Genomic DNA, 16,565 nt, shown 5'->3' with positions numbered 1-16,565 from the left:
CGTAGAAACGACTCCACACCCTCCACCCTAAAGCACTCTCTTCCCTCTACTCAGAGTCAGCCTCGGCTGCCTTCTTCCTCACCTGCTGCAGTTTCATCACTTCCTAAACGGTTCTCTCATCCGCATGCTCTTCCCATCTCTCCTGCGCCCTCCTGCCAGCCACCATCATCTCCTGCCTCCCTGGGACCCCTCCTACCCGGCCGCCTCTCTCCACTCTTAAACTCCTCAATCTGTTCCCCAAACAGCCAGCTGGAATATTCCGTGCGAATGCAAATCTGGTCGTGACCCTCCCCTGCTGAGAATCACTCAATGGCCTCCCTTGGTTGTTTCTGGAGTCTGAAAGATCCCACCCTCTCTCACGCTGTCACCTCACTCCTGACCCCAGGGGCTTGGCACATGCTCTCCCCTCCTCCCCTCTGCCTGGCAAACTCCTACTCGACTTTCAAGTCTCAGCTTAAATGCCACGTTCTCTAAGAAGGCTTCCATGATTCCCTCCACTCCCTCCCACTCAGGACTTGTCTATTAGAAAGCTCTCTCTGAGCACTGGGAGCCCTGATCACACAAGATGTAAAGGTTACTTTAATCATTTGCTTATTGTCTGTCTGTCTGTCTGTCTGACTGTGTCTCTGTCTCTGTCTCTGTCTCTCTCTCTCTCGCCTACACCGCAGCCATCTTCCTTCGCACCATCAGGGATTCATCTCTCACCCCTGAGCCTCTGAGTTCTGTCTCCCTAACAGCACCTGGGACTTGGCAGGCACAAAGTCAATGTTTGTGGGGTTTTTAAAACCTTTTTTAATTGAAGCAGTAAATGTCAAGAAGGCTACTTGGCATTGCCTGGGCGGTTTCTTCACACTCCACATCCTCCCCTCCCCAAAGGGGCCCTGGGTCCTGGCTGAGAATGACTGCCCCAGCCAGGAGCCACTTCCGTTGGGGACTCCCCGGGGCGTGGGCACGAAAGCCTGGAGATGGCCCCATACGAGGGGATGCAGAGGAGCCAGAACAAAACCACCAAGTGGGCTCCAGGACAGAGGGCTCCCCGGAGGTGGGTTGTGAGCTGGTTATTAAAGAAAATGAGAACCATGGGGAAGGAGAGCAAAATTTTCTACATTAGAAATTAGAAATTCCCTGTTCTAGTCAAAAAAGCCTGAGACATTTACTCAAGTGCTGTTGAAAGTTGTCACTTGACCTAGAACAATGGTCTAAAGTGCTTTTTCCTTCAACCGGCACATATAAACATAACTTCTTGATAATTTGGGCAAAGGGGAAAAGAAAGATTCTAGAAACGAGTTAAATGTCTTTCGCAGTAGAGAGATTGCCTTTCCTGATTTCCCTGTAGAGTGTTGGTCAGTGGCAGACATTTGGAAAGTGTCAACTTTCAAAGTTCAGCTGGATTCGAGGAATCTGGAGGCAGAAGGGGCGAAAACAACTCTGGGTGGAAGTCAAGGAAAAAACTTTATTTCCTCCCGCCTCTGAAAATCATAGGCCAACATAATGAATGTTGTAAAAGAACTCTATTGTAGGCTAACTTTGGGTCCACTTCTGAGAATTTGAAAACACACGGAAAGCTGTCCTCCTCAGGACCACCTCTCCTCCTCCCAGGACAGACAGATGGACGGATGGACGGACACATGCACACACCCCCTCCCCTGCCCTCCTCCTCCTCTTTCTCCCCGGTGGAACAGGCCCTAGACCAGAGGACAGAACAGGGCCGGCCGGTCCTAGAGTTTAAAGCAAGCATGAACCATCACTCACCTCTCCAATGTCATGTTCACGAAGAACAAAACTAAGGGTGTCTGTTCTGGGCCCTGCTACCAAACGCAGATGGAGGGGATGTTCCCGGTCCGAGAGCTTGCAGGCGTAGACTGAGTAAGGAAACAAGCAACACGTCACTGGCAGAAGAATTCATCATTGCCTAGACCACACACCCCCTCACCGACCCCTCACCGACCCCTCACCGACCCCTCCTCGATCAAAGCCACAGTCCCTGTGACCCCAGCCACCAAGTCACCGTCCTCCTCGTCCTATTACCAGCAATAAAGAGCCCACAGTGGGATGAAAGCCATACTGTTTCTGTTCTGTCTGCACAATATAAACTGTGCCTTGATTAAAAAGCAAAGAATTTTCAAGAATGAATTTAAATGAGTATTAGTCCCCAGATGGGCTTATAATTCATTCTGCTCCTCCTTTTAGAAAGCAAGACGAGAAACTTAAAAAGGGATCTGCGACCCTTTTAAAAACAATACAAATATACCACCCATAGAACAGGAAATCAGAGCTCTAGGAGCAAATCTCTACAGGTTAATTTAGAATCAGCAGCTGCACACAAACCAAGCAGTCGGAATACAAGCCCTGGTGGCTTTAAGCACAGCTATGTGTGTCTCATGCTACACACACACGCACACACATACATGCATGCATGCACACACACACACACACCCATACATACACACACGGTAATGGCATTATCTGTACTGTTGAAAGATGTGCCAGCTATGAGGGCGATATCCCAACAGGACGCAGTTACTGCACAGCAGACTGCACAGCTGAAGTCCTGGTGAGCAAGCAGAGAGGCCGGCGCAACAGAAATGCCGTCTGAATGTATCTACACTATTGTGGCTCTTCCGGACACAAGTGCACGGTGGGCGCCGATTTCCCTGTAGATGCAAACTGCCCCCATGCTGCCGAGCCCTGCCCTAGTCACCTCTGTCTTCCGCAGGGCCCAGCCCACCGTGTGTGTTCAGAAACTGCACCCACACTCAGCTACTAGCTGGGTTTCATCCCCATGCAGCTGAAGGACATTCCTACCATGCCAGGTTGGTATCTTTCCTTCCATAGCTGCTTTAGGCTTTACCCAGAAAAACCAGAGAAAGCTTAAATAGTTGATTGCTCACACATACACACCATTTTCAAAGTAACACTTACTGAATCCCTCACACCATTGCTGCCACCATTGGGATCGATATCCCCTTGAGCACCTGAGCCGGCATATCTTACTTCACACATTTATTTAACATTCTCTTGCTATCCACTGAACGCAGGTATTAAGCTTAGACAGGCAGACCCCAGACCAAAATGTTACTACCCCATTGCCTGTGCCTCGGGGGGGCCGCGTGCCAAAAACGTCCCGTGTAATGGCCAGAGAGACAAGCTCAGAGACAGAACTCAGGGCCTCACTGTTTACATCGCTAAGTGTCAAATGTGCAGGAAGGCCCACGTGCCTCCCCATCCGCAGGGTCTCTGAGGAGACAAGTCCACCAAACCCCTCCACACTGAGACGTACGTCAAACGTGGGATATGTCCCTGAAAACGTCAAGCACAGAGGCATTCCTTTTTGTCCTAAAGAGCACTAAAATCAAAGCTAAAAAAAAAAAAAAAAAACATTCAAAGCTATCCCCCTGGGCACTGCCACGAAATCCTCCAAAAATATCCATCACACGTGGATGCTCTGAGCCCCTCAGACCCACAACGGTCCCACTTGGAAATAGGGACAGCCAGGGAGCGTTCACTGCGTGCCAGAATCTGTCCCTGGGCTCTGACGTAACTGACGCAGACACCCCCGTCAGTCTTCCGGCTGCTACTGAGGACAAAAGACATCAAAGCAGGGCGCATTTTAATTTTAAGCGTGGCAGCGTACCTTGATCTTCCCTATGACAACGCTTATAAAGTGCAAACTTAGCAGGGCTCTCGGTCATGAGGAACTTCTTGAGCAGGGCCTCGATCACCTCCCCCACAGTGTTTGTGCTGCTAATGTGAAGTGTGTTCATACAGCCATTGCTCCCGGGAGCGAGCTTTCCAGGGTTCGGAGACGTCTGCGGGGGTTTGCAGAGTTCCATCTGTACTTTAATGAAGCCAGTGTAAATCCCATTTGAGTTCTGAAGTGGGAAAGAAGAAAGGACACGCTTAGCTGGGCTGATGGTGGCATTCCAGGGACGGAGCACAGCGAAGCCAAAAAAGGACCTGGAAACTCTTTCTCTCTCTTCTTTTCCTTCGCAGCTCTGCAGCAGAACCGCATTGAAGGCTGCCCCCAGGGGATGACCTCGGAGGGAGGTTAACACACCCTGGCAAAGCACTTCCAGAGGCAAGGTCTGCAGAGCAGATGTGGGATCCAGGCGGCCTCCCAGCGCGGTGGCCACTGAAGTCTGAGACTCACGCCTCTGAGGCTGCACGTGAAAGGTCAGGGCGCCCTGGGGAGGTTATAGTCCATGGAGCAGATGCCGGCCAAACCACGGGCTTCTCAGAGCTCAGAGGGATATGTCTCTGTGCTCAAAGGAAACCACATCTGCACCTGAGGACCAGCTATGGCACAGGAAAGAAAGTCACCATTAAGGACTCTGATGTCCCGAAGTAAACCAGGAGTGGACAGTAAGAAAACAAGCTGTTTTCATTCCTAGCGGCTATTACGATACGTACCAGATGACCAATTTTGCCTAAATCCCTTTATACAGCCCGTATCCCATATAGCATGGGACACACGATGAAGCGTTTCAGGCTCCTCAAGCAGCAATATTTTTAAAATAAATTCAAGCTACAACGTGTTTAACATGTATTTTAACATGTATTTATGTCTGTTCTGTTTTAACATGTATTTATGTCTCTTACATATGCATATATTTTTAACAGCGTTATTGAGGTGTAATTTTCATACAAACAACCTGCGCATATGTAATATACACAATTTGATGAGTTAGTTTAGCCCTTGTCTTAACTGACGGTAGAACTGCTATTTCTTAGTTGCTAAAATTAGTAATAATGGTCTTCACTTTTTCTTTTTACATCCAGTATATTTAGAAAAGTTTCATTGTAATGTTTTAAACAAATCCTCAGGTGTTACATATAAATGGCATAGTTTAAAAAGAACATGAAAAACTCCCTTTATGGTCCATTATTTTTCTTCCTTTCAAGATCAATTTACAATCCTAATTCACTTGCTCATTCTTGTGGAAGGTGTTATACAATACTTCAAATTTGTAATCTTTGAAACAACATGGAAACTCGCATCTGTTGTAATCTCCTTGCGGGGCGGGGAGTGGAATTTGTCTTCTCTGATGAAAAGTGTGTTTGAAAAAGGAGACACACCACCGCTGGAATAACGAAGCATAATCTTGAGGTCATCTGCCCTTCTTCCCTTTTTGGCAGACTCCCACTAGGGAGGGATCCTTTACCACAGGGTTTAGATTTAAAAGCTCCCTGAAGGGTCACAGAATTCAGTAGGGCCTGTTCTAAGCGGTGACCCTGTCCTTTGCTGAACTTTGCCAGTTCACAGTCAATAGACTGGGAGGCAGGGGTCCAAGGGCCTGGAAACTGGCACCACGGGGTGGCAGGCGCCTCGAGGAAAGTCATCAAATGGATGGGCGAGGCACAGCCGCCAGCCCAGTTTAGAGGAGCGTGAACACTCTGGCCTTGTTGTCAGCTCTCCTTTCATGTCACCAAGCCCCGTGCAGAATTCTCCCTCCTCCACCCCAACTCCCCAACGGGCTTCAAACACACCGTTGCAGAAGCCTGAAACAACAAAGCGTAGGAAGCTGGATATTACTCACCTCGTCTTACGCTGACACCAGCTGAGAAAACTCTCAGCTCAATTATATTCCAATCCATGGACACAAATTCCTCTTCCTGACACTTCCAAATTTATTGACACAAGATAAAACTTATCTAAGGCCTTATCAGAATCTGATTTACCGCCTATACGTTAAACAGGCAATGATTACACATCATGCTAAAAATCCTGTGGGGGTCACAAAATCTTTTAAAATAAAATTTTAAGAAGTGTTAACTGATTTTGAGATAAATCTACTTCAAAATACAGCTTTAATTTGAAAGATGCAGAAATATTCCACTTTCCTGTTCTGCAGACCTTGACGTTAAACTTCTGCCAGTGTGAGTCAGAGATTTTAAAACATAGAGATTGTCGTACCAATTTACATTTATCTTTTGACATGTGTCAACTTAAACAGCATTATGGGTGCTTACCAAGGTCATCTTCAACTTGTCTGTGACTGCTAAGTTGTACTTATGAACCTTCTCTTTGATCTCCTCTGTGCTGAGGTAATTGTGGGTTTCCTTCTCTTTCTCCACATCCTAGAAGAAAAACAAGCCATGCCACACATGAGCAACCAGAGGAAAAAACGCAGATAAGCCAGGATTCTTTTCACATTCCACACAAGAGCAACTATGAGCACTTTACCTTGAAACACACACACTCTCCCCCTCTCACATTCGAACTCTCCAGGCTCATCCACCAATTATGATTCTCATTCCGTCAGACTACAGTCTTCCCAAGGGATACACCAAATAAAACTAATTTGCCAGTGGCTAAAAGCAACACTTCATTAAATATTATTTTGCAAAACTCTTTGCAAACTTTCCCTTGTGCAGAAACACGTCCCCGAAGACGACCGGCTAGATTGGCCGTTCCATTTAAAACCATATTTAAAGACAGACGAAAAGTTTCTATTTAGCAAATTCTATGAACTTCATGATCTTTATAGCTTTACAGTATTTATCAGCAAAACATATGGTAGTTAAGAAATGTTTAACTGGCACAAATCAGTGACCTGCCAAATTAGACTAGCAGAGGGTAATTTACCTTCCAAACAAAGCCTCATGTCAAGATACAAATAGCCAGACTTCCCCTCCCCAGCCACTCTCACTCCACCCCTCCAGCCTCACCCCACCCCTGCCTCACCACCCTCTGGAGGGGACGATATTAGTTAAACCCTCCTACCCCTGTGAAAATTCACTATGGGTTTATTGTCCAAAGAGCTCAACCAGTGCACGACACCATGCGACAAATATGTGACGACAAATGACCAAACGTCAGCGCCTTGTGAGCCCACGAAGCCAAGCATATATATAAGGAACCTGACTTGCATCGCATTCCTTCTCACAACGATCTAACCCAGTGGGTGTTATTACTCCAGTTTCCACGTAAGATCAAGTTCTAAGAAGGAAATTAACCTGCCAGGAGAAATTAATGGTCCTGTGGAAGTGATGGAACTTACTGGAAGCCTGATCCCAAAGTAACTCCAACCATTTACTGAAACCACTAAGTACTTCCACATGGGTGTCCCCACGGTGTCCCCATTTGATCTCCCAACGATGATCTAGTTAGCATCCCCACGTTACAGACAGTGACACTGAAATTTACAGAGGTCAAGTGGCAACCCAACTAGTGAAGAGACCAAGCTTAGTTTTGATCCAGGTCGTCTATGTGTTTCCACTCAACCAAACAGGTCCCCAGTGTTCCCGTGTGGGTGTTTGAAAACTTGAAGAATGGCGGCATAATCAGATTCAAACCTGAGTAGCAACTCAGAAAAGATGAAGGGTCCCAACAATCTTCAAGACAAAGAGAGGAAGAACATTTAAAATCAGATGGCTTACCCCCCAAAAATCAAACCTTTGAAAAGGGGCCTCTTTTCCAGCCAGATACATCACCCCATCCTCACGGCGGGACACTCTCCAAGTAGACATTCACTGGTTCCCATGTACTCACTGTGAGCCAGTGTCACTCACACACAGGAGGGCTACGAGAGAACTGGCAGGGACACCATAAGAGGACACCACGGCTCTGATCCATCCAGGTCTCCAGTTCTTTGATTTCAGACGCTGAGGAGGACGTGCTGGCTACAAATTACCCACATAACAATTTCAGCACCGTCCTGGTGTAGCCTGATGGTCAGTGTTGGGCGATACTGAGAAACACAGCACAAGACAGCAGTTCATTCTCAGGGTCAGCAGCCGGCCACAGAGTCCCCTGGAGCATTCTATCTGCCAGTGCCAAACCCCAGTGCAATCTTATTTTTGGTGTCACCGGTTAGGAAGAAAAAAAGCTATAGATTAAAATAACTTTGCAGAGGCTTCGAGGACTATTTCCAAGACAATCTAACACCTACAACAGCCACATGCCCCTGCTTATGCTGGTCCTTCTGATCCACCACCAGCCACCACGGGCCATCGCTGTGGAAAGTGAGCGAGTCCGTCTCAGCGCTTGTTTTTCAGCGTGAACTGTGTGTGCAAAGCCCCTTCTGAGCACACAGTGCAAAGGGTACAAGAGGCGGCTTTCCATCTTGTAGGTGTGGGATGCGACGATGGCAGGGCCAGAGCGGGCTGCCCCCATCCCAGCAAGACCCGGCTCCCGACCTGAGCCTGTGGCCAACTGACCCCGCGGCCGGCTTACTCACCTTTCTGAGCCTGCTCCCTCACTTCCCATCAAATAAAGAGACTAGAGCAGATGCTCTCGAAGGTGCTTCCCGGCCCAAGAGGATCTGTCTGCAAAGACCTGCGGCTGCTCTCACGGGTGTGAGCCCTGGGGCAAGGCGGTCCCATTTGGGCATCAGGGAAACCAAAGGCTCACCATTGAAACCACACACAATAGCTAAGCACGTGGCCACCTCAGCACATCTACCCCCTCGGCGCTCACAGCTCACAGGAGAAGGGAGACCTCCAAGTACAACGGAAGGACAGGGGCTGGAGGGGGCCACTGAGAGCTAAGGGCAGGATCAAGTCAGTTCGGTCAGTTCTTAATGACAGGTTTTGCTGACGCTGCTGGACTTAGCATCCAGCACCCATCCTCAGGCCCGACACGTCCTCAGGCCAGAGGGAGCGTTCCCCAGAGCTTGCAGAACATCAAAGGAGCAAGCCAGTCTGGAAAAAGCTTTCCCTGGATCCTCCCCATGTGGGTAACTGAGACATACTTGGGTAACAATCATCCTGCCTGCTGAGAGAAGAAAAACCCAGGCACCTGTAGGGAGCAATAATAGAAAAGAGTGGATCCCTTCCAAGCTGAACACATCATTACCAAAAGATCAAACGGAAGGCAAAGCCCAGAGAAGCAGCTAAAACCTAAAGGGCGGGATCCTGTAGTTTTTGTTATTGAGCTATAAGTGACACATTAACATGGTATTCACTTCAGGTTCACAACTTAACAACTTGATATACGTATCTATTGCGAAATGATCACCACAGTAAGTTAACACCCATCACCTCACAGATACAATTTTTCATCTTGTGATGAGTACTTTATAGATGTACTCTCTCACGTGATCTCATATTTTTATGTCAACCGATGGAGTAATCATAGAACAAGGCCACAGACCAGGGGCTGCTCTCTGAGCAAATATTTGCTGAGCGTCTGCTGTGGACCAGATGCCTGCCTGAGCACAGGGGTGTCTGTCCAGCACAGGTTGAGCCTGAGTGAGCAATGTCCAAAAAAAAGGCTTCCAAAACGACGACCAAGCAAGCACGCTCTATCCGAGTGGAGGGGCTGGGAGCAGGGCAAAGACACAGAAGTCACAAGCTCGGGCCCTGGGGTAGAGGACACCAGTTTCTTTTAGGGTCAGAAATGGAGTAAATCCGATATGGAAAAGCTCCAAATTGCTTCCCCCTTTAAAAGAGACCCCCTTTCCTCTCACAGAGGCGAGAATCCCCGCCCGCCCCTTCCTCCAAATGCAACGCCTTTGGGAATACAGCCGTCTTGGCAGGAGGAAGTAGGGACAGTGGGTACAAAGGGTGAAAGCAAGAAGAGGGTTGAAACCCGGTGTGGAGGGCGTGGAGCAAGTGAGCCCGAGTGTAAACAAGGCTGTCTAACTGTGGGAGAGGGCAGGAAACACAGGGCGCAGCCGTCTGAATGCCTCGCTGATGCTTCCGGCCATTGTTCTTGGTGGCTGGGAGAGGACGATGCCACGCCTGAGATGCTAAGTGACAGGTCATCCTTTATAACCCACTTTTCTTTGGCATTTCCCAAACCCTCCAGCTCCTCAGCAGGAGAGTTCTTCTCCCCAGAATGATACACCCTAGACTCTTCTCTGAGTTTTCCAGCAAGCCCCCGAGGACTTCCCCCGGGTCAGCTTCAGTTCCTGGGTGGGGTCCCATCGCTGTTTTCCACTAGTGAACGTCCTGGTAAGGGACACGCCCAACCTCGGACACCAGGATCCTCATGCAGCGGCCGGGGCTGTGCTAACGGAGTGTGGCCCCGTCCGGTGTTCAAGTGGCTCACCCAGCAAGACCGTCTGGGAACCCACCTGCCAGATCTGGGCAAAGGGTCTGAGAATTGTTTCAACCCTTCTTGCTAACTTTTCTGTAATTCTGAAATTAAAATGAAATTTAAAAACAATTTTTTTAGGTTAAAAATGTAACAACAAAAAAACCAAACAAATATAAAGCATCTAAAAGTGACTATGTTGAAGGGTGAGAGCAAGAAGACACATACGCCTACCACTGCTCCCCCTGTGTTGGCCCTGGGAAGGCATGTGGACATGGTTTGGGCACACTAAGGGCTGAATCACAGCTCTGCCGTGTTCCAGCTGTGTGGCCACAGGCAAGTTATTTAACCTCTCTGAGTCTGTTTTCTCATCTCTGTCAAATGCACAAACCAGTACGTACTTTATAGAACTGCTACCAAAATATAATACAATGCATTATTCAACAACCATTTATTGAGCGCCTACTGCTGCCCAGCTCTGTGCCAAGCTCTTAAAGCTGGCGCGACCGCCGTGGTCCCTGCCCTTCTGCCTTTTCTTGGCTGACAGCCTAGTCAGGCTTGTCTCACTCCTTCGACCCCACCCCCTGGGGGTTGTTGGATTCTTTTTTCTCCATCACAGACCTCCTCAAGAAATAAAATCACTGACCCTTTTCAAAAAAATAAAATAAAAACACACGCAAATAGCACAGATTCTCTGATGGCGTGGGGACGATATATGCACAGAGCCTGATGACAGGGCACAAGAGACACTCAGTACACAGGGTTACCACCTCTCCATCGGGAGCCCCACAGCCCTCATGTGGAACTGCTGACTCCTGGCCAGGTATGGGGTCAGCCTGTGAAGTGGAGAAGTTACGTAAACTCACCAGGCCAACAGGTTTTCTCTAAGTGAGGCCAGAGCCCAGACTCAGGAATTCCTCCTTCCCATCTCATCTCCAGATGTGGAGACAGGCCATCACTCCTGATGTCCAAACAGACTCGGGTACCAGTGCGATACAGACAGAACAAGCCCAGTCTCGTCCTGGGTACAGAATAGGACATCAGGCACCCTCATCCTAGCAGGGTGCTTCCTGGCAGCAGCGGCTCCTGCTGTGATGGAATTCAGGGCTGGCTCAAGCCGAAGGGATTCTGGGGAATGACTCCTTCAGACGACTTCCCTCCAGGCTCTGCTCAAGTAAAGACACCGGACGAAGTATTGCGGAGCTAACCTGAACAGAAACATGTTCTCTGGGAGAGACCTTTCCATGCCACGTGGGAGGGACCCACCAGCAAACCAAGCAGGTCTGCACTCAAGCTCGGTATGTGATGTCCAGGAGCTAGAGGGCATGCCATTGGGGGCTCAAAAGTAACTTTCACCAAGTCAAGTTAGATGCTCCTGAACTAGATTTTTTTTTTTGAGGAAGATTAGTCCTGAGCTAACATCTGCTGCCAATCCTCCTCTTTTTGCTGAGGAAGACTGGCCCTGAGTTAACACCTGTACCCATCTTCCTCTACTTTATATGTGGGACGCCTGCCACAGCATGACTTGCCAAGCGGTGCCATGTCCACACCCGGGATCCGAACCGGCGAACCCCAGGCCGCCAAAGCGGAACATGAGAACCTAACCACTGCACCACTGGGCCGGCCCCCTGAACTAGATTTTAAAGTAAGAAAACGCTGTCCTGAGATGCCTTTTAGGTGTGCACAGTGGAAACCCTGTGATGAATACAGGAAGGGCTGTCACCCAGAGCTGAATCCGCAAAGCCCTAAGAGGGTCTGTTAGGCAGGAGCAGGTCACAGTCAACCCTAATGAAGGCGCGTGACAGAGGCCATGGCAACAGCTTTTTATTTACAGGCGATGTCTGTCGGACGTGCTTCACTTCCGGTTCCACGAGCTCTACGATGTCACCGTGGGCAGAGATGCTGAGGGGGCCCAGGAAGTTCTCCCAGATAGGGATCAGCATGGCTGATACGCATCAGCACCGCACAACAGCACCATCTGCCACGCTGGAAAGGTTCTGTGTTCGTGCTGTCCAGAAAGCAGCCACCAGCCAGACGTGGAGTCTGAGCACTTGACGTGAGGAACTGAGTGTCAAATTTTATCTGACTCTAAATAATTTAAACGTTAACAGCCCCATGTGGCTCGTGGGACTCTGCTGGACAATGCAAATCGAGTCCGACATGGGCACACGTGTAAACAAAGAACAGGAAGGACAACCCACACGAAAGCCCCGTAAAACAGTACATCACAGTAAAAAGACATCTGCAGGGAAGAGTCCCAGCTCTGGCTTCTCGGGTGCTTGGCACGGCTGCTCCTGACCTTAAAAGTACAGCGTGCCACCCGCAGCCCCGTTCTCACGGCACCAGCGCCGTGATCGGCCGCGGCGCCAGGCTGAGAGGCACGCTGATCTTGGCACCGGGCCACGGTGTGCTGGTTCCTCCTGGCCACTCTGGGGCTTCTCCCCTGCCAGAAGGAAGACTTCTCTAAATGGCAAGACAGAGAGCTGGGCTCTATTTCCATTTCTGTGAGGAGTCAGGGACGCATCTTGCTCGAATTGAGCTTGTGGGTGACTCGTCCACGTAGCCACGCAAGATGTTTCCTGTTCATGTTTCGAGCAGCAAAGAAAAAGGATAGGAGGGATGGAGCGGCCCCCTCGTCCTCCTCGTATCAAGAGATGCATTGCGGTTATCTCAGGGTAGGAAAAGCAAGTGGAAAATGGAAGGCGGCCGAGAGGAAAGGGCAAGGACAGTGCACACGGCACAGCCCGATGGCAGGGACCCACCCTTTCAGAGAGGAGCCCATGGAGCACTAACCCTCCCAGAAGTCTGTGCACAGAAAGGGCTCCTCCTCCCCCTCCACCCTACCCCTTGGAGTCTCCCAGTGCACTTTAGAACACCGAAGGCTCTAAGAAGTCCTGCAGGTAAGAAACCCCTGCAAGAAACCCATGTAAGAGACCCACGCGGCAAGGAAACTTCAAGGGAACAGACAAGTAACAATGTTATCTGAGTGACACTCGTGAATTATGAGCGGATATGAGTATGTTACACAGGAATAGATATTTTTTTTCTCTCACTAATTACTCACTCAGTGAGTGGACTCTGTATTCATTAGAAGATATGAGCACACCCAGAACCTATCTGTTGAACTTGAAGATTTTAAACAACCTCTTTGTCCCCAAGGCTACTTGTTAAACAACAACAGAGAGACGAGCAGAAGGGAGTGGAGGTGGGTATTTTAGATGACTTCTAAAAAATGGACTTCGAAAACAGACCCAGCCAGCAGCCTTATAAGGGCGCGATGGTGGAGGAGCCTGCTCTTCACTGCACTTGTGGAGATCCGAGTGTACACCTACTACTGCCCTTAGGCTCCCGGCCTACCCCCTCCCGCTCGGTCACGCTGAGCTCTCGGCCCAGGGCGCCACTTGCACCCCCACCCTGCTCCCCACCCAGGATCCTCCGGTTCAAGGCCCACCCCACCCAGGAAGCGCCCCAACCACAACCGCCCCCCCCTACTTCTCTATCTTGGGAACCCCTACACAACCCCATCAACTCCGACATGGTACCCACAGCACTTCCCGTGTCTCCTCCTGCTCCCAACAACCCACGAGGGTGTTTAAATCTTTCACTCCCGCAGGCTGTGCTGGAAGTGGCTCCAGGCTGGCACAGAGGAAGAGCTCCACTCCTTTTCAAGAGACTCTGTCTGGTCACGGAGCCCATGCTACGAGCCTGTGTCTGCAATGATCCTCTTTCGTACATCTTATCAATCTGCATAAAGTTTTGCGTTCGCTTCTCAAACTGAAGGACTCTGCACAGGCACACAAAAGGCCTTTGTAATTCCAGAGACGAGGTCTCATGCGCTTCTGTTATCCATCTGCACCATCAAAGAAGAGAGTGTTCAAAGCACACCCCTCAGATACCCGCACACACCCGGGCAGGGAGGGCAGGCACAGGCCCAGCGTGCTCACAAGATTAATTGTGGCCATGATACACGTTCAAAGAGCTTCATCCGGGCCTTCCAGGACCTCGCTTTGTAAAGCCCCTGGTCACCACCCTATATGGCTGTACTTTCAAAACCGGGGCGCATGCCAATAGTCAAACAGCCACTCATTTGCTTGCAGCCAGAAAACAAACTTGGAGGTGGTCCAGCCTCCCCGGAGTGCCCAGCTTGAGGCCTCAACCTCAAGGAATACCAGGTTACAGACGCAGAAATCCCAGTTTGACATGTTTTCAAAGGGAGTCAATTAAGATGCTATTCATTTCTGAAAGGTGATGCATTTCACAATGGGTTTAACTGTCTTCAGATTCTAGGTGAGCTAGGTGTTTAACAAAGAAAGCAGAGATTATTCGGGCCCTCGGAACCCAGCACATCCACAGCCAGCTCTCCTGCGGGGATGACTGAAGGCGGCGGCCTCGGGTGAGTCAGCACTCCAGCCCCAGCCACCTCTGAAATCTCAGTCAGAACGGAAGCAGCAGTGGATTCTTTGGTTTCCAAAAGAATGCATGGCCCCAAGGACTCAGTTTCCCTGATTCTTAGAAAAGAGCATTGGACCAGGGTCCCTCCCAGCAGTAAGATTTCTAATATTCTATGCCCTAATCAGGTACCTACACAGGACGTCCAATGGGTATTAGGAAATTAACTGGAAAAATAAATATAAGAGATCACTGAGAAGCCAGGAGGGGAATTAGACTGACACTACAATGGCGATCAGTGCCACCACGTCCACCCCAAATCCTAGCTTAAACATCTCATGCTCAAGGCTCCAAGGTCACCCCCCAGCCCTCCACCTCTTGGGCTAACGGTAATTACAACTGTGGCTCTGGAGCTCCTCCCACTGATTCAGGTCAGCCCAGGGATGCTGGAGGCTCTGACGAAGGTCAGAGTTTGGAGGTCAGGTCTCGTAACCCCCAAATCCTATATGGAACCTTTGAACACTGGTGATAGGGGCAGTTCCGGAGAAAGGAAATGAGCAGGCTCCTTTGGAGGTGAGCCAGACAGGAAGCACGAAGGAACGCTGCAGCAACCAAGGAGGCAGGTGGTGCCCATCTGGGAAACTCGGCCAGCTCCGGGCCACTCCAGCCCCACCAACAGCAGGAGTCTCCAGATCCAGGGCAGGGGTTCACGAACTGTCGTCACCTTGCTGGCTGAAACCCAACTGGAACAACAGGACAGAGTCTCGAGAAAATGAGAAATGTCTCTTGACGAGCACTCCAAGAAAAATGATCAGAAGTAAGCTTATCCAAAAGATATTTGGTGTCTTCTTCCTTGCCAATTATAATACGGAGCCTAAGTTGCCACCACATAATAAAAGGAGATTCAAAAGCAACTTAGGTTGTCTGTTTTCAGGCAACACAGAGTTAAAAGGTGTAGATGACAATTTGGCAATGTAAAGGGAGACAGTCACTTTTACTCCTTTAAGACATGGATTTGTAAATCTCCGATTCTTGCTCATTGCAGCCTTACGACTGCACTAGTCCAAACACGTTTGTATAGCTCTCTCCCGTCCAGTCTGAGGTACTTTTTAAATAGAAGACTTGATGGTCTGAAGGGAGCTATAAGGGGTTAAACTATTTAACTTTTATTTTTGTTTTTATAGCAGTAACATTGGATTATAACATTACATGACTTTCAGATGTACACCATAATATATTTTGAATTCTGTGTCAATTCCATCATGTTCACCTCCCAAAGAAGATGGCTCTTTCGATTAAGTCTGTTCATAGCCCTGAAAAGGCACGGCTGAAGTCCGGGTGCACAGGACTCATTCTTCTGCCAGGGGTCATACGTGATGAAGAACAAAGGAAGAAGCCCATCTGCTGCCACCATTCTCCGAAGGACAAGGATACAGGCCGAAAACGGGCACTCTCGGGACAACTACACATGCGTGGCGCCTCAGCAGCCGGAATCACCTTCTTCCTTCCCACCGAGGAGGTGAAAGTTCTCCAGACTAACTGAGAGAGACGTTAGAGCCACTCAAATAGAAAGCTGGCGGATTAGGACCTGGAGGAGCCTCCCAGAAGCAGTTTCTAAAGATGCTCTTCTCTGCAGAAATCCTCTCCGCCCTCCTGCTCAGCTGTAGGCGGGGGAGAAACACCAAAGTCGTCGGGAGAGAACACAGGGCTGGGCAGGGGCAGAGGCTGGGGGTGAGTCAGTGACACCGCAGACAGGCCAGCAGCGGAGAGAGCAGGGAGCACACCCCCTCAGGGAGAAGGCCCACGGGGTTGGCGCCACCCCCCCCCACCCCACCCGAGGAACTCAAGCCCAGCCCAGACCTTCTGCCTCTGCGGGTTCAGGCAGCGCCCAGCAAACGCCTGAACTTTATACTGAGAAGGAGAAAGAAGTCTTCTCAATGCACCATCCCTTTCTCCTTCCCTCTCCTCTATGCTCCCGCTTCTAAAAACCCAGCAGAATGAGCCGACCCGAATGCCTTCGAGGGACTGAGGACGGGCGGAGGGCGGCAGCGGCTGCCCTTAGCGGGCGTCTCATCCCCCAGTTCCAGACGCAGTGCCACCCCCTTCATGAGTGGACTCAGAGCTCTCGTCACGCCCTGTGACTGGGCACGACCATCATCCCTGTTTCGCAAATAGGGAGATAGAGAGTCAGGAGGAT

General features: G+C 49.8%; 1 protein-coding gene across 1 annotated transcript in view; it reads right to left on the bottom strand.

Moving 5' to 3' along the window:
- The window catches only part of RASSF3 (Ras association domain family member 3), a 65,522-nt gene that overhangs the window by 2,924 nt on the left and 46,033 nt on the right, over window positions 1–16,565 (bottom strand). Inside the window, exons 2-4 of the mRNA XM_023643941.2 lie at window positions 5,971–6,078; window positions 3,635–3,872; window positions 1,753–1,862 (exon numbers count right to left, since the gene is read on the bottom strand). Of these exons, the coding sequence (XP_023499709.1) occupies window positions 1,753–1,862; window positions 3,635–3,872; window positions 5,971–6,078 (456 nt within the window). The remainder of the gene's footprint in view (window positions 1–1,752; window positions 1,863–3,634; window positions 3,873–5,970; window positions 6,079–16,565) is intronic.

Source organism: Equus caballus, chromosome 6 (assembly GCF_041296265.1).
Source record: "Equus caballus isolate H_3958 breed thoroughbred chromosome 6, TB-T2T, whole genome shotgun sequence".
Lineage (NCBI taxonomy): Eukaryota > Metazoa > Chordata > Mammalia > Perissodactyla > Equidae > Equus > Equus caballus.
This window is presented reverse-complemented; position numbering and strand designations above follow the sequence as displayed.